General features: G+C 42.1%; 1 protein-coding gene across 1 annotated transcript; it reads left to right on the top strand.

Moving 5' to 3' along the window:
- Window positions 1-12,232: 12,232 nt before the first annotated feature.
- LOC142663876 (olfactory receptor 8K5-like) lies at window positions 12,233-12,967 on the top strand. Its single transcript, XM_075842710.1, has one exon. It carries the CDS (start codon window positions 12,233-12,235, stop codon window positions 12,965-12,967), a length of 735 nt encoding a protein of 244 aa, XP_075698825.1.
- Window positions 12,968-15,454: the final 2,487 nt, after the last annotated feature.

The following is a 15,454-nucleotide window of genomic DNA, read 5'->3' as shown; positions in this document are numbered from 1 at the left end:
CACAATCATGTGCATGGGGCCTATGGCAAGGTTTCACACGTAGCGTACGTACTGTGGATTTTCCACAACGGATTTAGTTGTGGAAAATCTGAAGCATAGTACAGTAGCAGCAAAGTGGATGCGATTTGAACAAACCTCCACACGCTGCGCAAATGATGAGCGGAAAAATGATAAACACCGAAATTGACCTGCTGTGCGGTTTTTTAATCCGCAGCATGTTTATTGTATTTGCGTAATCGCTGCATTTTTGTTGTGGGTTTTCTCCCCATTGAATTCAATGGGGGAGGTAGAACCCACAACAAATAGCGGATCTGTCCATGTGTGCGCACGCACGCACACACACACAAACTCAACTCAGAAAAAAAATACAAATCTTATACTTACCCAGAATTCTGTGCTTCTTCCTCCAGGCTGACCTCCTGGGATGATGTTTGATCCCATGTGAGCGCTGCAGCCAATTACAGGCTGCAGCAGTCACATGAGATGGAACGTCATCCCAGGTCTGCAGATGTCGGAGGGACGCGTCACCATGGTAAGTATGAGTTTGTTTTTTCTCCTGTGCAATTTTTGAAAGCGGACATTCCGGCCGGAAAACTGCACCACAATTTGGTGCGGTTTTTCGTCCGGAATTCCCTGCAGCACACAGGGCGGATACGCTGTGTGATTTTACACAGCATATCCGCCCTGTGTGAACATACCCTTAGGGCATGTTCCCCCACACGTTATACACTGCAGATTTTCTACAGCAGAATCTCTAGAAAAACGCTGGTGAATCTGTCAGAAATTCGTACCAAGTACTGCGTTTTTCCTGGTCATAAATGCTGTGGAAACGTTGCATTTTTTCCGCAGCGGCTTTACCTGCAGATTTTGTGTTAAACATTGATTATAGCAAAGTATATGTACAGCTGCGGATTTCCAGCAGTTTTACCGCATAAACGCTGTAAAAACCGCAACGGCATAAATCTGTTGCAGAATTTCTGCTTCCCATTGAAGTCCATGAGCCAAACACGCAGCATCTCCGCACAGAACACTCAGCATATATTTACGTGCTGCGGAATTTAAAGTTGCACCGCAGAACGCTTTCTGCATGACTTTTATGCGTTGTTTTTTTTCGCAGCGCGGGCATAAGATTTTCCGAATCGCATTCACTTTGCTGCCGCTGTAAATGCTGCGGAATTTCCACTGTTACTGAAATTCCGCACCATTTACGCTACGTGGGAACCCGGCCTGATGGTGAAATGACACGCTACGAAATTGCTGTGGATTTGTGAAATCGGCATCAATTTATCGTACAATACATGCAGATTTTTAAGAACTTCATTCTCAAAAATACTTGCGAAATTGAGGGCATGTTGCAAATTTTCGAATTCACGGCATGTCATTTCTGTGACGGATTTGTTGCAGAGGGTGAAATCCGCACTAATATATGCGTCACATTGTATTACATGTGGATTTCGTTGCGGATTTCCTTTGAAATCTGCAACAACCAAAGTCATTAGGCCCCAATCACACGTCAGAACTAAATCACACGTGTGTTTCCGCAGCAGATCCAGATGTGCCACGGACATGCAGCATTTTCATTCAATGGGGCTGGTCCTCGACTTTTCTGTGCCGATTAAATAGCGTGCTACATATTTCCATCGCTGATTTTGTTTTCCAGCAGTACCGACAAAAATCTGCACCGAAAATTTCCACAGCATGTTAACCGGTTGCAGAAACCTCTTTCACATGCATGGGGGACTGCGAATTGTCATTAGTGAAATCCGGATTTCGGCACGGCATCCGCACCGAAATCCATGCGAAATCGGACGGGTGTAAACGGAGCATTGGTTTTGTACTCGTTTTGACAAACTGAAATATAAAGTGTATTAGAAAGCTGCAGAACTTTATTTACGTAATTCCCGAAACTCTACTGGAAAAGCTCGCTCTGGGTAATCGCGCTTCCTCGCAGGAATCCTGATCAGGTGAAGCAATTAGTCAGGAATGATTTTGTATCCTCCGTAGCAGCAGCGCTCGTTGTACATTAATGAACGCTATGGGACGGGTTTTGCTGTGTAGTTCCGTAATTGACACAAGGGATTGTTCTCCGCAACTTTGATCAAATTACAAAAATCGCTTAAAAAACACGACAAATCTGACTCATTAAACACACCCTTGGGAAGGATTCAGAGCTTTTTTTTTTTTTTTTTTGCTCCTTTTTCTTTTGGTATATGTGCTATATATTATAGGTATTTCCTATGAGTTTTCTTTGTAAATCTTAAAAAAAAAAAATTGAGAAAAAAAGCAATTTTCTTAAAGAGGCACTCCGCTTTATTTTTAATTTTTTTGCTCAGCTTTGTTGGATATAAGGGCAATCATAACTGTGATGTGTTTCATTAAATTCTTTTCCCGGTCCTTTATATTTTATTTTAATCATCCATGATCCGGCGCTGGGTCATGTGACTGTGTTCTAACCTAACCTGCCCAATCATTGCACTTGATCAAACCAGATCTCGGTGTCAGTGAGCAGCGCTGAGTTCCGGCGGACTACATACTGCCGTCACCCTCCAAACAATACACCAAACTACCACAGCCAGGGCTCCTCTCATCCTCTGGGCGCCGCGCGCTGATGTGCTACGACTGGGGAGCGAGGAGCGGTGAGTAACAACAAATGCATGCAACTCACCACTCACTCTTGGGGACAGTTAGCGCTATGTGGCGAGGGCGGGACATACCTGTGGATTTTTTTACGCATCCCAGGAAGCTCTGCCCACACTCTGCCCATATAGCAGGGTGCATGGTGGGATTTGTAGTAGCAAGGGAAGCGTTGTGAAATAGCGTAGGCACGCTGGGGAGGGGGGAGCAGAAACTGGAGAGGTGGGAAATCAAAAAGGAAAATGGCGGCACAATCGCCTGATACGAAAGATGTTAAAAAAGTACAAGGACGGCGAGGATGTGTGGGGGACTTCTCATGGCACTTTCAGGAGGCACTCAGAGAGGTGAGTGAAATAAAAAAGTGGAGTGCTGCTTTAATTCTTTGTGTAACATTTATCACGTAAACGTGCCACTTTTTTAATGTGAAATGAAGGAATGTAGAAAAAAATCCTCAGCGCATCCACAATAGAAAAAATATATAAAAAGAGCTTTATTTCAACGTCATATTAAAAGTCCATAAGACACAGGCGGGACGTGTTACCGCTAGCGCGTTTCGAACCGTGTTCTTACTCATAGCATACCGTAACAAACCTAAGACGTGTATTTTAAAATCAACATCGACCAATCCTGATGCATTTTAGGTCAGAAAAGAGATACCACCTTTTTTTTTTGAGAAACAAGTTAATTATTCTGCAGGTTTGCGGCAACCACACCTATACATAGAAGCTCGGACACAATAGTTTAAGTAAAAAGAAGTGAGGTATTATACAAGTTTATAGAAAGAAACCCAGAACACACATTCATGATGGTATCGATAATATCAGACATGATAAAAAATGAAAAAGAAATGTATATGACATAGATCCATATTAGTAATAATGCAAAATTTCTACCATTGGATGCGTCATTTTTTCATCGTACAACTTATTTTTCGTTTTCAAAAAATTATATTAAACGAAAAAAAGGTTTTATTACTGTGGTAGAATTAATTATTAATAGAAGGAAACTTCGTAAAACTAAGAATTAGCTGAAATTTTGGATAATGCGATGTGCGTCCGGAACACTACAAACACATGGATACAATGTACACTACAAACACATGGATACAATGTACACTACAAACACATGGATACAATGTACACTACAAACACATGGATACAATGTACACTACAAACACATGGATACAATGTACACTACAAACACATGGATACAATGTACACTACAAACTCATGGATACAATGTACACTACAAACACATGGATACAATGTACACTACAAACACATGGATACAATGTACACTACAAACACATGGATACAATGTACACTACAAACACATGGATACAATGTAGCAGTGTTGATCGCAGCTGAGGGTGAATGTTCTGCGTGGTCAATGAATAAGGTATAAATCGTATGTAGACTCAAAAGAAATGTCTATACATCATCTTTACAGAGATCATATGTAATAAACCCATATAGGTACCTAATATCATTTTTTGAAAATGAAAAATAAATTGTAAGATGAAAAAATAACGCATCCAATGGTAGAAATTTTTAATTATTACTTGCGTTTTTTCATTTTATTTTCTTTCGCCGATGCGGTTGTATGAGGGCTTTTTTTCTGCGGGACGACTTGTAGTTTTTAATCGGTACCATTTTGGAGCAGATGCGACTTTTTGATCACTTTTTATCAAATTTGTTTTAAGGCTGGATTCAAAGAAAACAGCAATTTTTGCATGTTTTTTTTATTTTATTTTTACGACGTTCACGGTGCAGGTTAAATAATGTAACAGCTTTATAGTCGGGGTCGTTACGGACTATACCAAATACCAAATACCAAATATGTGTAACTTTTTTACTTTGTTTAGTTTTTTTAATAATAAAGCAGTTTATAAGGGGAAAAAGTGTTTTTTTTCTTTTTTTTTTTCACTTTTTATTAAACTTTTTTAAACTTTTTTACTAGTCCCATTAGGGGACTTTAATATGCAATTATCGCTTTTATAATACACTGCTATACTTCTGTATTGCAGTGTATTACTGCCTGTCCGTGTAAAACGGACAGGCATCTGCTAGGTCATGCCTCCGGCATGATCTAGCAGGCATTCGCTCCAGGCAGACCTGGGAGCCTTTATTAGAACCCCCGGCTGCCATCGGAGACACAGACACTCGGCGATCGTATCGCCGGGTGTCGGTGGGATGAGAGGGAGCTCTCTCCCTCTCTCCAAAACCACTCAGATGTGGTGCACACTATTGAGTGCCGCATCTGAGGGGTTAAACGGGTGAGATCGATACTGATATCACCCGTTTGAGCAGGGACGCCTCCAGCCCTCAGCTACGTCTGGCAGCTGAGAGCAGGGAGATTTGACAGCTCACTGCTCTGTTTACTTATTCTGATGCAGCGACATAAAAAGGCTATTCATCGGAATAAGGCCCGTTAGTGACCGACGTAGAAACACGATGGGCCGGTCACTAACAGGTCAAACTATTGTGTCCAGGCTTCTATGTATAGGTGTGGTTGCCGCAAACCTGCAGAATAATTAACTTGTTTCTAAAAAAAAAAAAGGTGGTATATCTTTTCTGACCCAAAATGCATCAGGATTGGTCGATGTTGATTTTAAAATACATGTCTTAGGTTTGTTACGGTATGCTATAGGTAAGAACACTCTGTTCGAAACGCGCTAGCGGTAACACGTCCCGCCTGTGTCTTATGGACTTTTAACGTTATGTTGAAATAAAGCTCTTTTTATATATTATTTCTAATGTGGATGCGCTGAGGATTTTTTTTTCTACATTCCTTTATTTCACTGGATCCTTGCCTGCCTGCAATCCCCCTTCTCCGACTGCACTCCAATTGAGGAACTACAGATCCCAGGATAAATTATCGGGTGAGCACACCTGCGGCTTCTTTTGCTGCTATTTCTTTTTTGTTCGCAACTTTTTCATGTCTTTTGGTGGATTTCTATATTTGATGACCTGGAGATGATGGACTAGTAAATGATCTAAAACACATTGCTGAATTTTAGACAAATTTTATTTTAGAAAACAGGACGTGACCTGATATTATTTTCTATAAGACACAGGTACAATTAGAAGCAATGAATGGCCGGGTATGTTCCGTGGCCGTCCATTCAGCTCTTTTGTACGAGTCGTGCTTCCGTCGCTGAAAGGCGCTGAATGACAGGCAAAGTCATTCTGCCCAGCCAATCAGCACCTTTCAGAGACGCTTCGTTCAACCCCCAGGAGACCTGCGCAGAAGAGAGCAGGTCTCCATGGCTGCCGGCCGGCGTGGGAACGGGATTAAGGCGAGTTTGAATAGTTTTTTTGTATTTTATTGTAATAAAAAAGTGTGTGGCTGTATGTACAAGGGGGGGCTTTATCTACAAGGGGGGCTTTATCTACACGGGGGGGCTTTATCTACAAGGGGACTTTATCTAAGGGGGGACTTTATCTACGGGGGGGGACTTTATCTACGGGGGGGACTTTATCTACGGGGGGGGGACTTTATCTACGGGGGGCTTTATCTACACGGGGGGGCTTTATCTACACGGGGGGGCTTTATCTACATGGGGGACTTTATCTACGGTGGGGGGGACTTTATCTATGGGGGGGGCTTTATTTACGGGGGGTGTCTATCTACAGGGGGCTATATACTGGGGTGGGCTATCTGTGGAGCACTATATACAGGGGTGGGCTATATCTACAGGGGGGCTATATACAGGGGTGGGCTATCTGTGGAGCACTATATACAGGGGTGGGCTATATCAACAGGGGGGCTATATACAGGGGTGGGCTATCTATGGAGCACTATATACAGGGGTGGGCTATATCTAAAGTGGGACTATATACAGGTGTGGGCTATCTGTTGAGCACTATATACAGGGGTGGGCTATATCTACAGGGGGCTATATACAGGGGTGGGCTATATCTACAGGGGGGCTATATACAGGGGTGGGCTATCTATGGAGCACTATATACAGGGGTGGGCTATATCTACAGGGGGGCTATATACAGGGTTGGGCTATACGTGGAGTACTATATACAGGGCTGGGCTATATCTACAGGGGGGCTATATACAGGGGTGGGCTATCTGTAGAGCACTATACACAGGGGTGGGCTATATCTACAGGGGGCTATATACAGGCTTGGGCTATACGTGGAGCACTATATACAGGACTGGGCTATATCTACAGGGGGGCTATATACAGGGTTGGGCTATTTGTAGAGCATTATAGGGGGAGCTATTTGTGGGACACTATATACAGGGGTGGGCTATATGGGGAACTATCTATGGGGGCACTATCTATGGGGGGCACTATCTACAGGGGGCTCTATGGCAGACACTATCTACAGGAGGCACAGCGTGTGTGTGTGGGACACGGTGTATGGTGCTATTATAATTAGAGGTGCAGTGTATGGCACTATTATATGTAGGGGCGTAATGTGTGGTATAATGATAACTTTATCTTTATTTATAGGTGTAGAATGTTGGAAAAGTGAGAAGCTGAAGACATGTGAGCAGCAAACTGCAGAAATGGGCTGCGACCGGGACAAGTCAACATAGAGGTCTGGACCGGATGGAGAAAAAGTAGAATCTGAGACGTCACCGGTGAGTCACTTAATGTAAATGTTTATTCTGCCTCTAATCAGCACTGTAGTCACTGTATGATCTGCAGCGGGATGATAGGTGGTATGATTATGATATGATTTACTTTTTGTGAAACAGCAACTCCCAGCATATCCTTACCATTGTTCGGGCCATGCTGGGAGCTGTAGTTTTACGCCGTACATACCTATACGGCAGGGGTTGCACTAAATTGAGCTGTATTTGTGCTGGTGCTGTATATATGTATTGAGCTTGGTTCTGGGGCTGTATTTATGTACTGAGCTTGGTTCTGGTGTTGTATATATGTACTGAGCTTTGTTCTGGGGCTGTATATATATACTGAGCTTGGTTCTGGGGCTGTATATATGTACTGAGCTTGGTTCTGGTGTTGTGTATAGAACTATATTGCTTGTAAAATGTACAAATGTTTTTATGCTCGAGTTACATAAAAAGAAATGTGGAAAAGAAATGACACGTCATTGATTGGTAGAGAAAACAAACACGGCGAGGAGGAAAGAGATGTCGGGAAAGAGGTGGGGGGGGCGCCAAACTGAATCTTTGCCCCGGGTGCTGGAGAACCTAGCTATGCCTCTGAATTATCCCTGTCACTGGCAAGGGTGTATCTCAAACGTCCTGGCAGGGAAGCACTTCAGTAGCCAAGGATGTATCTAATAGGTCCGTGCTGCAAATGGACCAAGCTTATGCCAGATCGCAGCTGGAGATCTTGGTCTTGTTTTAAAGTTAATAATCTTAAAAAAAAAATCTTCCACTTCAGCCTGTGGGGGGCAGCAATCGGAATTAAGTTAACAGCTTGCAGGGAGAGGGAGGGAATCAGTGATCCTCCTTCTTTCCCTGTATAGTTGTAGATGGCCCCAGGGATAGGAGGAGATTAACTTTTGTTCATATTATTATCCATCTTCTCTATCAATTAGAAGAGAATATTTGCTTTCTGATCATCACATTTTCAAAGAAATAAAAAGTGTGAGAAGTTCATCTAATTACCCTCGGTGCCTGATTAGGCTGATTATTGACTCCACAACCCAGACCTTTACCAGTGCTTGGTTTCAACTTTTAGGTGCAAGTGTCAAATCAAAAGCATTCTTTATTTGTCACAAATTTATATAAAGGGGGTCATGGCTGTAAACCGCATGTTAAGACAAATGCAATCTTTGTTTTTTATAAGTTTAAACTTTTTTCAATCTCCCTCAAAAACAGATTATGTGGGTCTTCAGTTCTGATGATTTTGTGAAGAATTTTCATGTAGACATAAACTTATTTTCTGCTTTGATGATATTTTAGCCACAAACGTGAATTTTTATGCAGTTTTTACAAAAAAAATTACACTTTAATGCAATATTTAAAGACGGCATTTATGTGTTTGTTTTTCTAAATGCTTCGTGCCATTTTGACAATGTTGTAGGTGTCAGAAAATATATAGGTATGGGGGGTGGGGGGGGGGGTTAGTATGAATTTTTAATTTATAATTTTGGTTTTATTTGTATTGTCAAAAGACTGAAAATTCTCCTGGCTACCCGAGCTGTAAAAGTCAATGACAATGTTGGGCGCATGACCTCAAACCCGTTGAACACAGTGGTGATGAATTGCATTGCGAGACAGGCTTACTTTTCAACTTACTTCTGGTCTCTACGAAAGGCCAGACCACTTGTCATAGTAACATAACTGGTCCACGATATCTTCCCAATGCAAATAATTCGTATTTTTCTTCTTATAGGGGTCTCACTTGCTCCTTTACAGCCACTGTAAATATCTAAGACTACTCTATGTAAGTGACCGCAGGGTCACTGTGTTCCTCTGGTCTGATATGCTACTGGGTACTCAAGTGTATCACAATCATGGTCACTTGGTCTTGCAGGTCCATTGATGTCTAGGTCGGTGAACACTCTGATAGAGCCATCTGCTGATAAAGACAAAAAAATTCTTGGCAAGTTATTGTTAATGTGTAGCGTCCATGGCCGCGGACCGTCGGGATTACTCACCCCCTGGCGGCAGTCATGGATTTGTGTCTCCAGTCCGCTGTGTCCCATAGTGTGTGCGCGCACATGGGAATCATCATTAATCAGCCCATTATCACCCTGGACAATAAGAAGGGCCCTGCCCCTTTGCTCATTGCCTGAGCGTTGTTAGTATTCCCATGTTAGTCATTGCAAATGGTGCCTTAGTGTTTACCTTGTTCCCGTTGTTTCCGTGCCTTGCTACCTGTTTCCTGTATCCCGTGCTGTGTTATTGTTCCTGAGCCTGTTAAGAGCACACAACCTCTTTTCAGACGTAATGGAGGCGTTTTACGCCTCGAATTACGCCTGAAAAGACGGCTCCAATACGTCGGCAAACATCTGCCCATTGCTTGCAATGGGTCTTACGATGTTCTGTGCAGACGAACTGTCATTTTACACGTCGCTGTCAAAAGACGGCGTGTAAAATTACGGCTGTGTCAAAGAAGTGCAGGACACTTCTTGGTACGTAATTGGAGCTATTTTTCATTGACTCCAATGAAAACCAGCTCCAATTATGTCCGTAAAAGATGCCGTGAAAAACGCGTGCACTTGTAAAAACGTCTGAAATTCAGGAGCTGTTTTCTCCTGAAAACAGCTCCATAATTTCAGACGTATTTGGCGTTGTCATGTGCATATACCCTTAGGGATTGGAGTCGTGTCCTGCTGCTCCTGTTGTCATCCGCCTTGTCTGGCGCAACCTACTGCACCTGCTGTCGTCCTCCACGTCTGGCACATCCTACTGCACCTGCTGTCATCCGCCACGTCTGGCGCAACCTGCTGTACTCTCCTCCATCTGTGCTAAAACCTCTGTCACTGTCTGGACTATTCGGGTACCCTTGTGCTGGACTTTGTATTGCTTGGGTGCTCTGTTGTTTGGCCAGCTGCCTCCCCACTACGGCAGTGTGGCCTAGTGGGTCCACATACCCACAGACCGTGACATAATGGATGTGTTTGCTTTGGACAATTCCTTTTTTGTTATAAGGGTCTTTCATCAAGCTGATCACAGTGTGTCCCACTGCTCTGACCACAAGCGATCAGATTAATCTGTGAGAGAACCCGCCTACAGGTTTTCCACTACAGCGCCACCACAGGGCAAACGAAACATTACATGCTGCCCATTGACATCAATTGACTGTCTGTGTAATGTACGGACATGATTCCTCCAAAGAGAAAGGCGCTCCTTGTAGCTGCTCAATAAAGAAGAAGACCACAGCACTCTAAATGAATTCCATGTGGTGTTTATACCCACAGGCATGTGCAACGTTTCAACCTCCATGATGCCTTTATCAAGCTTCAAGATTATAGTATTGATATCCTTAGCTTTATTTTTAACCCTTAGGGTATGTTCAGACGTTTAACAAAAAAACTGATGAAAATACGGAGCTGTTTTCAAGGGATTTTCAGAAGTTTTTTAATCAAACTAGCGTTTTTGGAGCTGTTTTTCTATTGAGTCAATGAAAATGAGGCGTAACAAAAACGCCCCGGCGGAACAGAATGCCGTATTTCCCATTGAAATCAATGGGCAGATGTTTGTAGGCGTTCTGCTTCCGATTTTTCAGCCATTTTCAGGACGTTTACGACCCGAAAAATGGCTAAAAATAGCCAGTTACAATGGTTTGACATTGGCTGGCATTGAAGACATTGGTACATCCCAAATCTTTCCTTGATCATGGATCATTGGACCATATTATTGCCATAGGTCACACTAAAGCTGTAAAATAACGATTGGTGCCAACACCCATAGAAGTAAAGGATCCCCTATCTTATAGCATAGCAGTCAATAATATAAGACTTGTATCGTTCTTCTATTGCTTGATAGAACATATGCTATGTTCTGTGATAGAAATACCTCAAGATCTGTTGGGCCTATCCTAGCTGCTACCCCTGCTCATTGCTTGTCCATTATTATATCTACACAATTATTATTAATAGCATATATCCGGGATACTAAAAGTATTCGTTCTGACCAATAGAGACCAGTTCCTTGGTTGTAACCATTATTGGACATGGTTACACATTATTTTCTGTGGGAACAATTTTGCTCATCAACAATCTCTCAGTGTTTCAAAAAAGTGTGAATGTATTCTGGTTGGATCAGAAGTTAGAATCCTATCCTCTGTACGAGACGTGACTTACATGGCCACCTTCATTGTCAATGATGTGATATTACCATGGAACGTGAAGGGAATATACAATTTTTGACCTCTTAACTAAGCTAAGTAAATCTGTTATTTTCCCTTTCCCGTGTTATGAAATTCGATGTAATTGTCTGTGATGTCTTGATCATTACCGGCACAAAATTATAATTTGTTTAACAGATCCTAATGGTTGTCACTCCCAAGAGCTTCACAAAGCACAACCTCAAACCTCTTAAGTGAACTCTCATGAGATCCATGTTCTATAAATTCACTGTGCAATCCTTCCGTTCTCAATAATCAATCCATGCATCCTGAGTCATTCATCTCAACAAAAAGAGTTATTTTTTGTTCATTTTCTCATTCGTCATATGTTCTTTATGTAAATGTAAAGAATTCTTGTTTTCAATGTTGATCCAGTCTGATCGCCACTTGGAAAAGGAGAGGGAAGTTTTTCCTTTTTTATGGCAGATTGGCTTAAGCCTTATGGATTTCTTACCTTCCTCTGGATCAGTAAAGAGAAATAAAAGTTCTGAAGTTTTCCCATACTCCTTTCCTTCATCCACATCTCCCCCATCCCTTGGTTGAACTGGATGGACATTTGTCATTTTTCAATCGTACTTTTGTCTTTTTTCAACCCTACTCCCTCATCGGAGGGAAATGGAAACAACAAACTTCACTGTCACTGAATTTGTTCTCCTTGGCTTCCATGACCTTCCAAATTTCCAGTTGGTATTATTCGTCATATTTCTGGTCATCTATGTGGCAACTTTGGTTGGAAATTTATTAGCAACTGGTCTGTTTTGCTTGGATCGTCATTTTCACAGTCCCATGTATATACTCTTATGTAACATGTCTGTATTGGATATGTCCTTCACCACAATGGTTCTGCCCAAGTTGTTGGACATCTTTCTGACTGGGAACAATGTCATCTCCTATAATGGTTGTATCACTCAGGTATTCTTTTTTGTGGTGCTCATGGTGTCGGAATACTTCATCCTGGCTGCCATGGCCTATGATCGCTACGTGGCCATCTGCCATCCTTTACGTTATTCTTATTTCATGAGTCTACGGGTCTGTTTCTGGATGACATTGACATCTTGGAGTATAGGCGTCTTTGAGGGTATTCTTTATACCATTTTAATATCATCTTGCACATTTTGTGAGTCAAATGAAGTAGACCATCTATTCTGCGATTTGAAGCCTCTTATAATGCTTTCTTGTAGTGACACAGGAACTATAGAGACAATAATTCTTGTATTTGGTGCCATCATTGGCTTTGTTCCATCAATTATGACCTTGGTGTCCTACATGTATATTATCTCAGCAATCTTAAAGATTCACTCTGAAGAAGGAAGACACAAAACCTTCTCCACCTGCTCCTCACATCTCACAGTCATCCTCTTGTTTTATGGAACGGTCCTTGGCATGTATATGAGGCCAAAGTCCAGCTATTCCATGGATCAGGACAAGATGTTTGCCATTTTGTATGCAGGAGTCATTCCAATGCTCAACCCTCTTATTTACAGCTTGAAAAATCAGGAGGTGAAGGAAGCTCTGTACAAAATAAAGAAAAATATAATTTAACAGAAGACTATGTGAAATGTAACACAAATGAACGATTGCAAGACCACCAATCAATACCATGTTTGGACAGCATTTAATGCATTAGTAGTTGCTGTTACAGACCATCCATTATTGGTCTCCAAATTTCTTGAACAAGGGACAGTCCCAATCAATTTTTCAAGCTGTCCATGATAATTAACTCTGAAACCAATTTGTCAAGGACAGCTTTTCCTTTAGATTACCTTGGTTGTATGGACATTAAACAGAAGGCCCATTGATATCAATGTATGTCGTGTAATGATACACTTGCACTGATGACAAAAGCCGACGCCGGAAACGGGACCCTCCTCCTTACCTATCAGCTCATGGATTGGTGAATCTGTGAAGAAGAGAGGGGTGGTTTACAATATTCATCAAATTAACATAACATAGTTGAACTTTCAATTCCGGCACACGCATCGTAGGATTCAGCTGCTGGGAGTTCCGTGTTTTAGACTCCCAAAATCAGGGAGAACATCACATAGAATAACTGCAAAGGGTTGCTAGCCCGACCAATACCTCCACAAGGAACCACACCTGTGTATGGAGAGATTACTTATTGAAAATGGGCCCCTAACACTGCAAATGCCACTGCCGCAGAGAGATGGACCCTTCCCTCATGCTAAGATGTCCCCAGAAGAAGTGAGAAGCACTCGTGGCAGCAGATCTGCCCCAACATACTCCTCCACCCAATAAGAAGCAGATGAAGGTGAGCGAGACCCTATAATCTTGGGACTAAATTTTACCTGCAAGACACTGGCCATAGAAGTGACACAATGCCCGCCCAGGACATTAAAGTCTTACTGGAAGCTACGGTTTTGACTGCATTACAACAGATCCAGCCTGAAGTCAAACAGCATACACCTAAAATTGTCGAGAAGGAGAAGTGGTTGAGCTTAGTGGAGGATAAATTGGTGAGAGCACACAACACAGTGCTTAAAACTTACCAACAGCTCATAGAAAAAATGAAAGACCTGGAAATTAGGTCAAGGAAAAGCAACCTGCGCATAATTGGCTTGCCAAGATCCTTTCCACCAAATGAACTAGCGGAGATTCTCTTTATGGAACTACCGCAATCCCTTAGACTTAAAAGTCCACTAAAAGTAGAACGGGCACACAGAGCGGGTCCACCCAGTACTAATGGGCAAGATGGCGGCAAAAACAAGCCACGACTGGTCATTATGAAATAATAGGACTATTTGGATATGACAACTTTTTTACAGACATTCAAGAGAGCTACATCTCCAATACTACTGAGAGGTCATCGTATACTCCTGTTTGGAGACCCATCGGTAGAGGTAACAAAGAAAAGAAGGGCATTCAGTACAATATGCACGACTAGACAGAAAGAAGGTGGACCGGAAACTTTTTCTACAATAGATGCAGTAGCTCAGTTTGTTGATGGCCTTTGACTAGAAGATGAAGAGATAGCCCCACACAGTAACCAAGGAATATCAAATCACTTATGGTACACTACTGTTCAAAAGTTTAGGGTCACTTAGAAATGTCCTTATTTTTGCAAGAAAAGCACAGTTTTTTTCAATGAAGATAACATTAAATTAATCAGAAATACACTCTATATATTGTTAATGTGCTAAATGACTATTCTAGCTGCAAACGTCTGGTTTTTAATGCAATATCTACATAGGTGTATAGAGGCCCATTTCCAGCAACCATCACTCCAGTGTTCTAATGGTACATTGTGTTTGCTAACTGTGTTAGAAGGCTAATGGATGATTAAAAAATACTTGAAAACCCTTGTGCAATTATGTTAGCACCGCTGTAAACAGTTTTGCTGTTTAGAGGAGCTATAAAACTGACCTTCCTTTGAGCTAGTTGAGAATCTGGAGCATTACATTTGTGGGTTCGATTAAACTCCCAAAATGGCTAGAAAAAGAGAGCTTTCATGTGAAACTCGACAGTCTATTCTTGTTCTTAGAAATGAAGGCTATTCCATGCGAGATATTGCCAAGAAACTGAAGATTTCCTACAACGGTGTGTACTACTCCCTTCAGGGGACAGCACACACAGGCTCTAACCAGAGTAGAAAGAGAAGTGGGAGGCCCCACTGCACAACTGAGCAACAAGACAAGTACATTAGAGTCTCTAGTTTGAGAAATAGATGCCTCACAGGTCGTCAACTGGCAGCTTCATTAAATAGTACCCGCAAAACGCCAGTGTCAACGTCTACAGTGAAGAGGCGACTCCGGGATGCTGGCCTTCAGGGCAGAGTGGCAAAGAAAAAGCTATATCTGAGACTGGCTAATAAAAGTAAAAGATTAATATGGGCAAAAGCACACATACATTGGACAGAGGAAGATTGGAAAAAAGTGTTATGGACAGACGAATCGAAGTTTGAGGTGTTTCGATCACACAGAAGAACATTTGTGAGACACAGAACAACTGAAAAGATGCTGGAAGAGTGCCTGACGCCATCTGTCAAGCATGGTGGAGGTAATGTGATGGTCT

Source organism: Rhinoderma darwinii, chromosome 11, assembly GCF_050947455.1.
Source record: "Rhinoderma darwinii isolate aRhiDar2 chromosome 11, aRhiDar2.hap1, whole genome shotgun sequence".
In the NCBI taxonomy this organism is placed as follows: Eukaryota; Metazoa; Chordata; class Amphibia; order Anura; family Rhinodermatidae; genus Rhinoderma; species Rhinoderma darwinii.
Note: the sequence above shows the minus strand (reverse complement) of the source record. Positions and strands in the feature narration are given on the sequence as shown.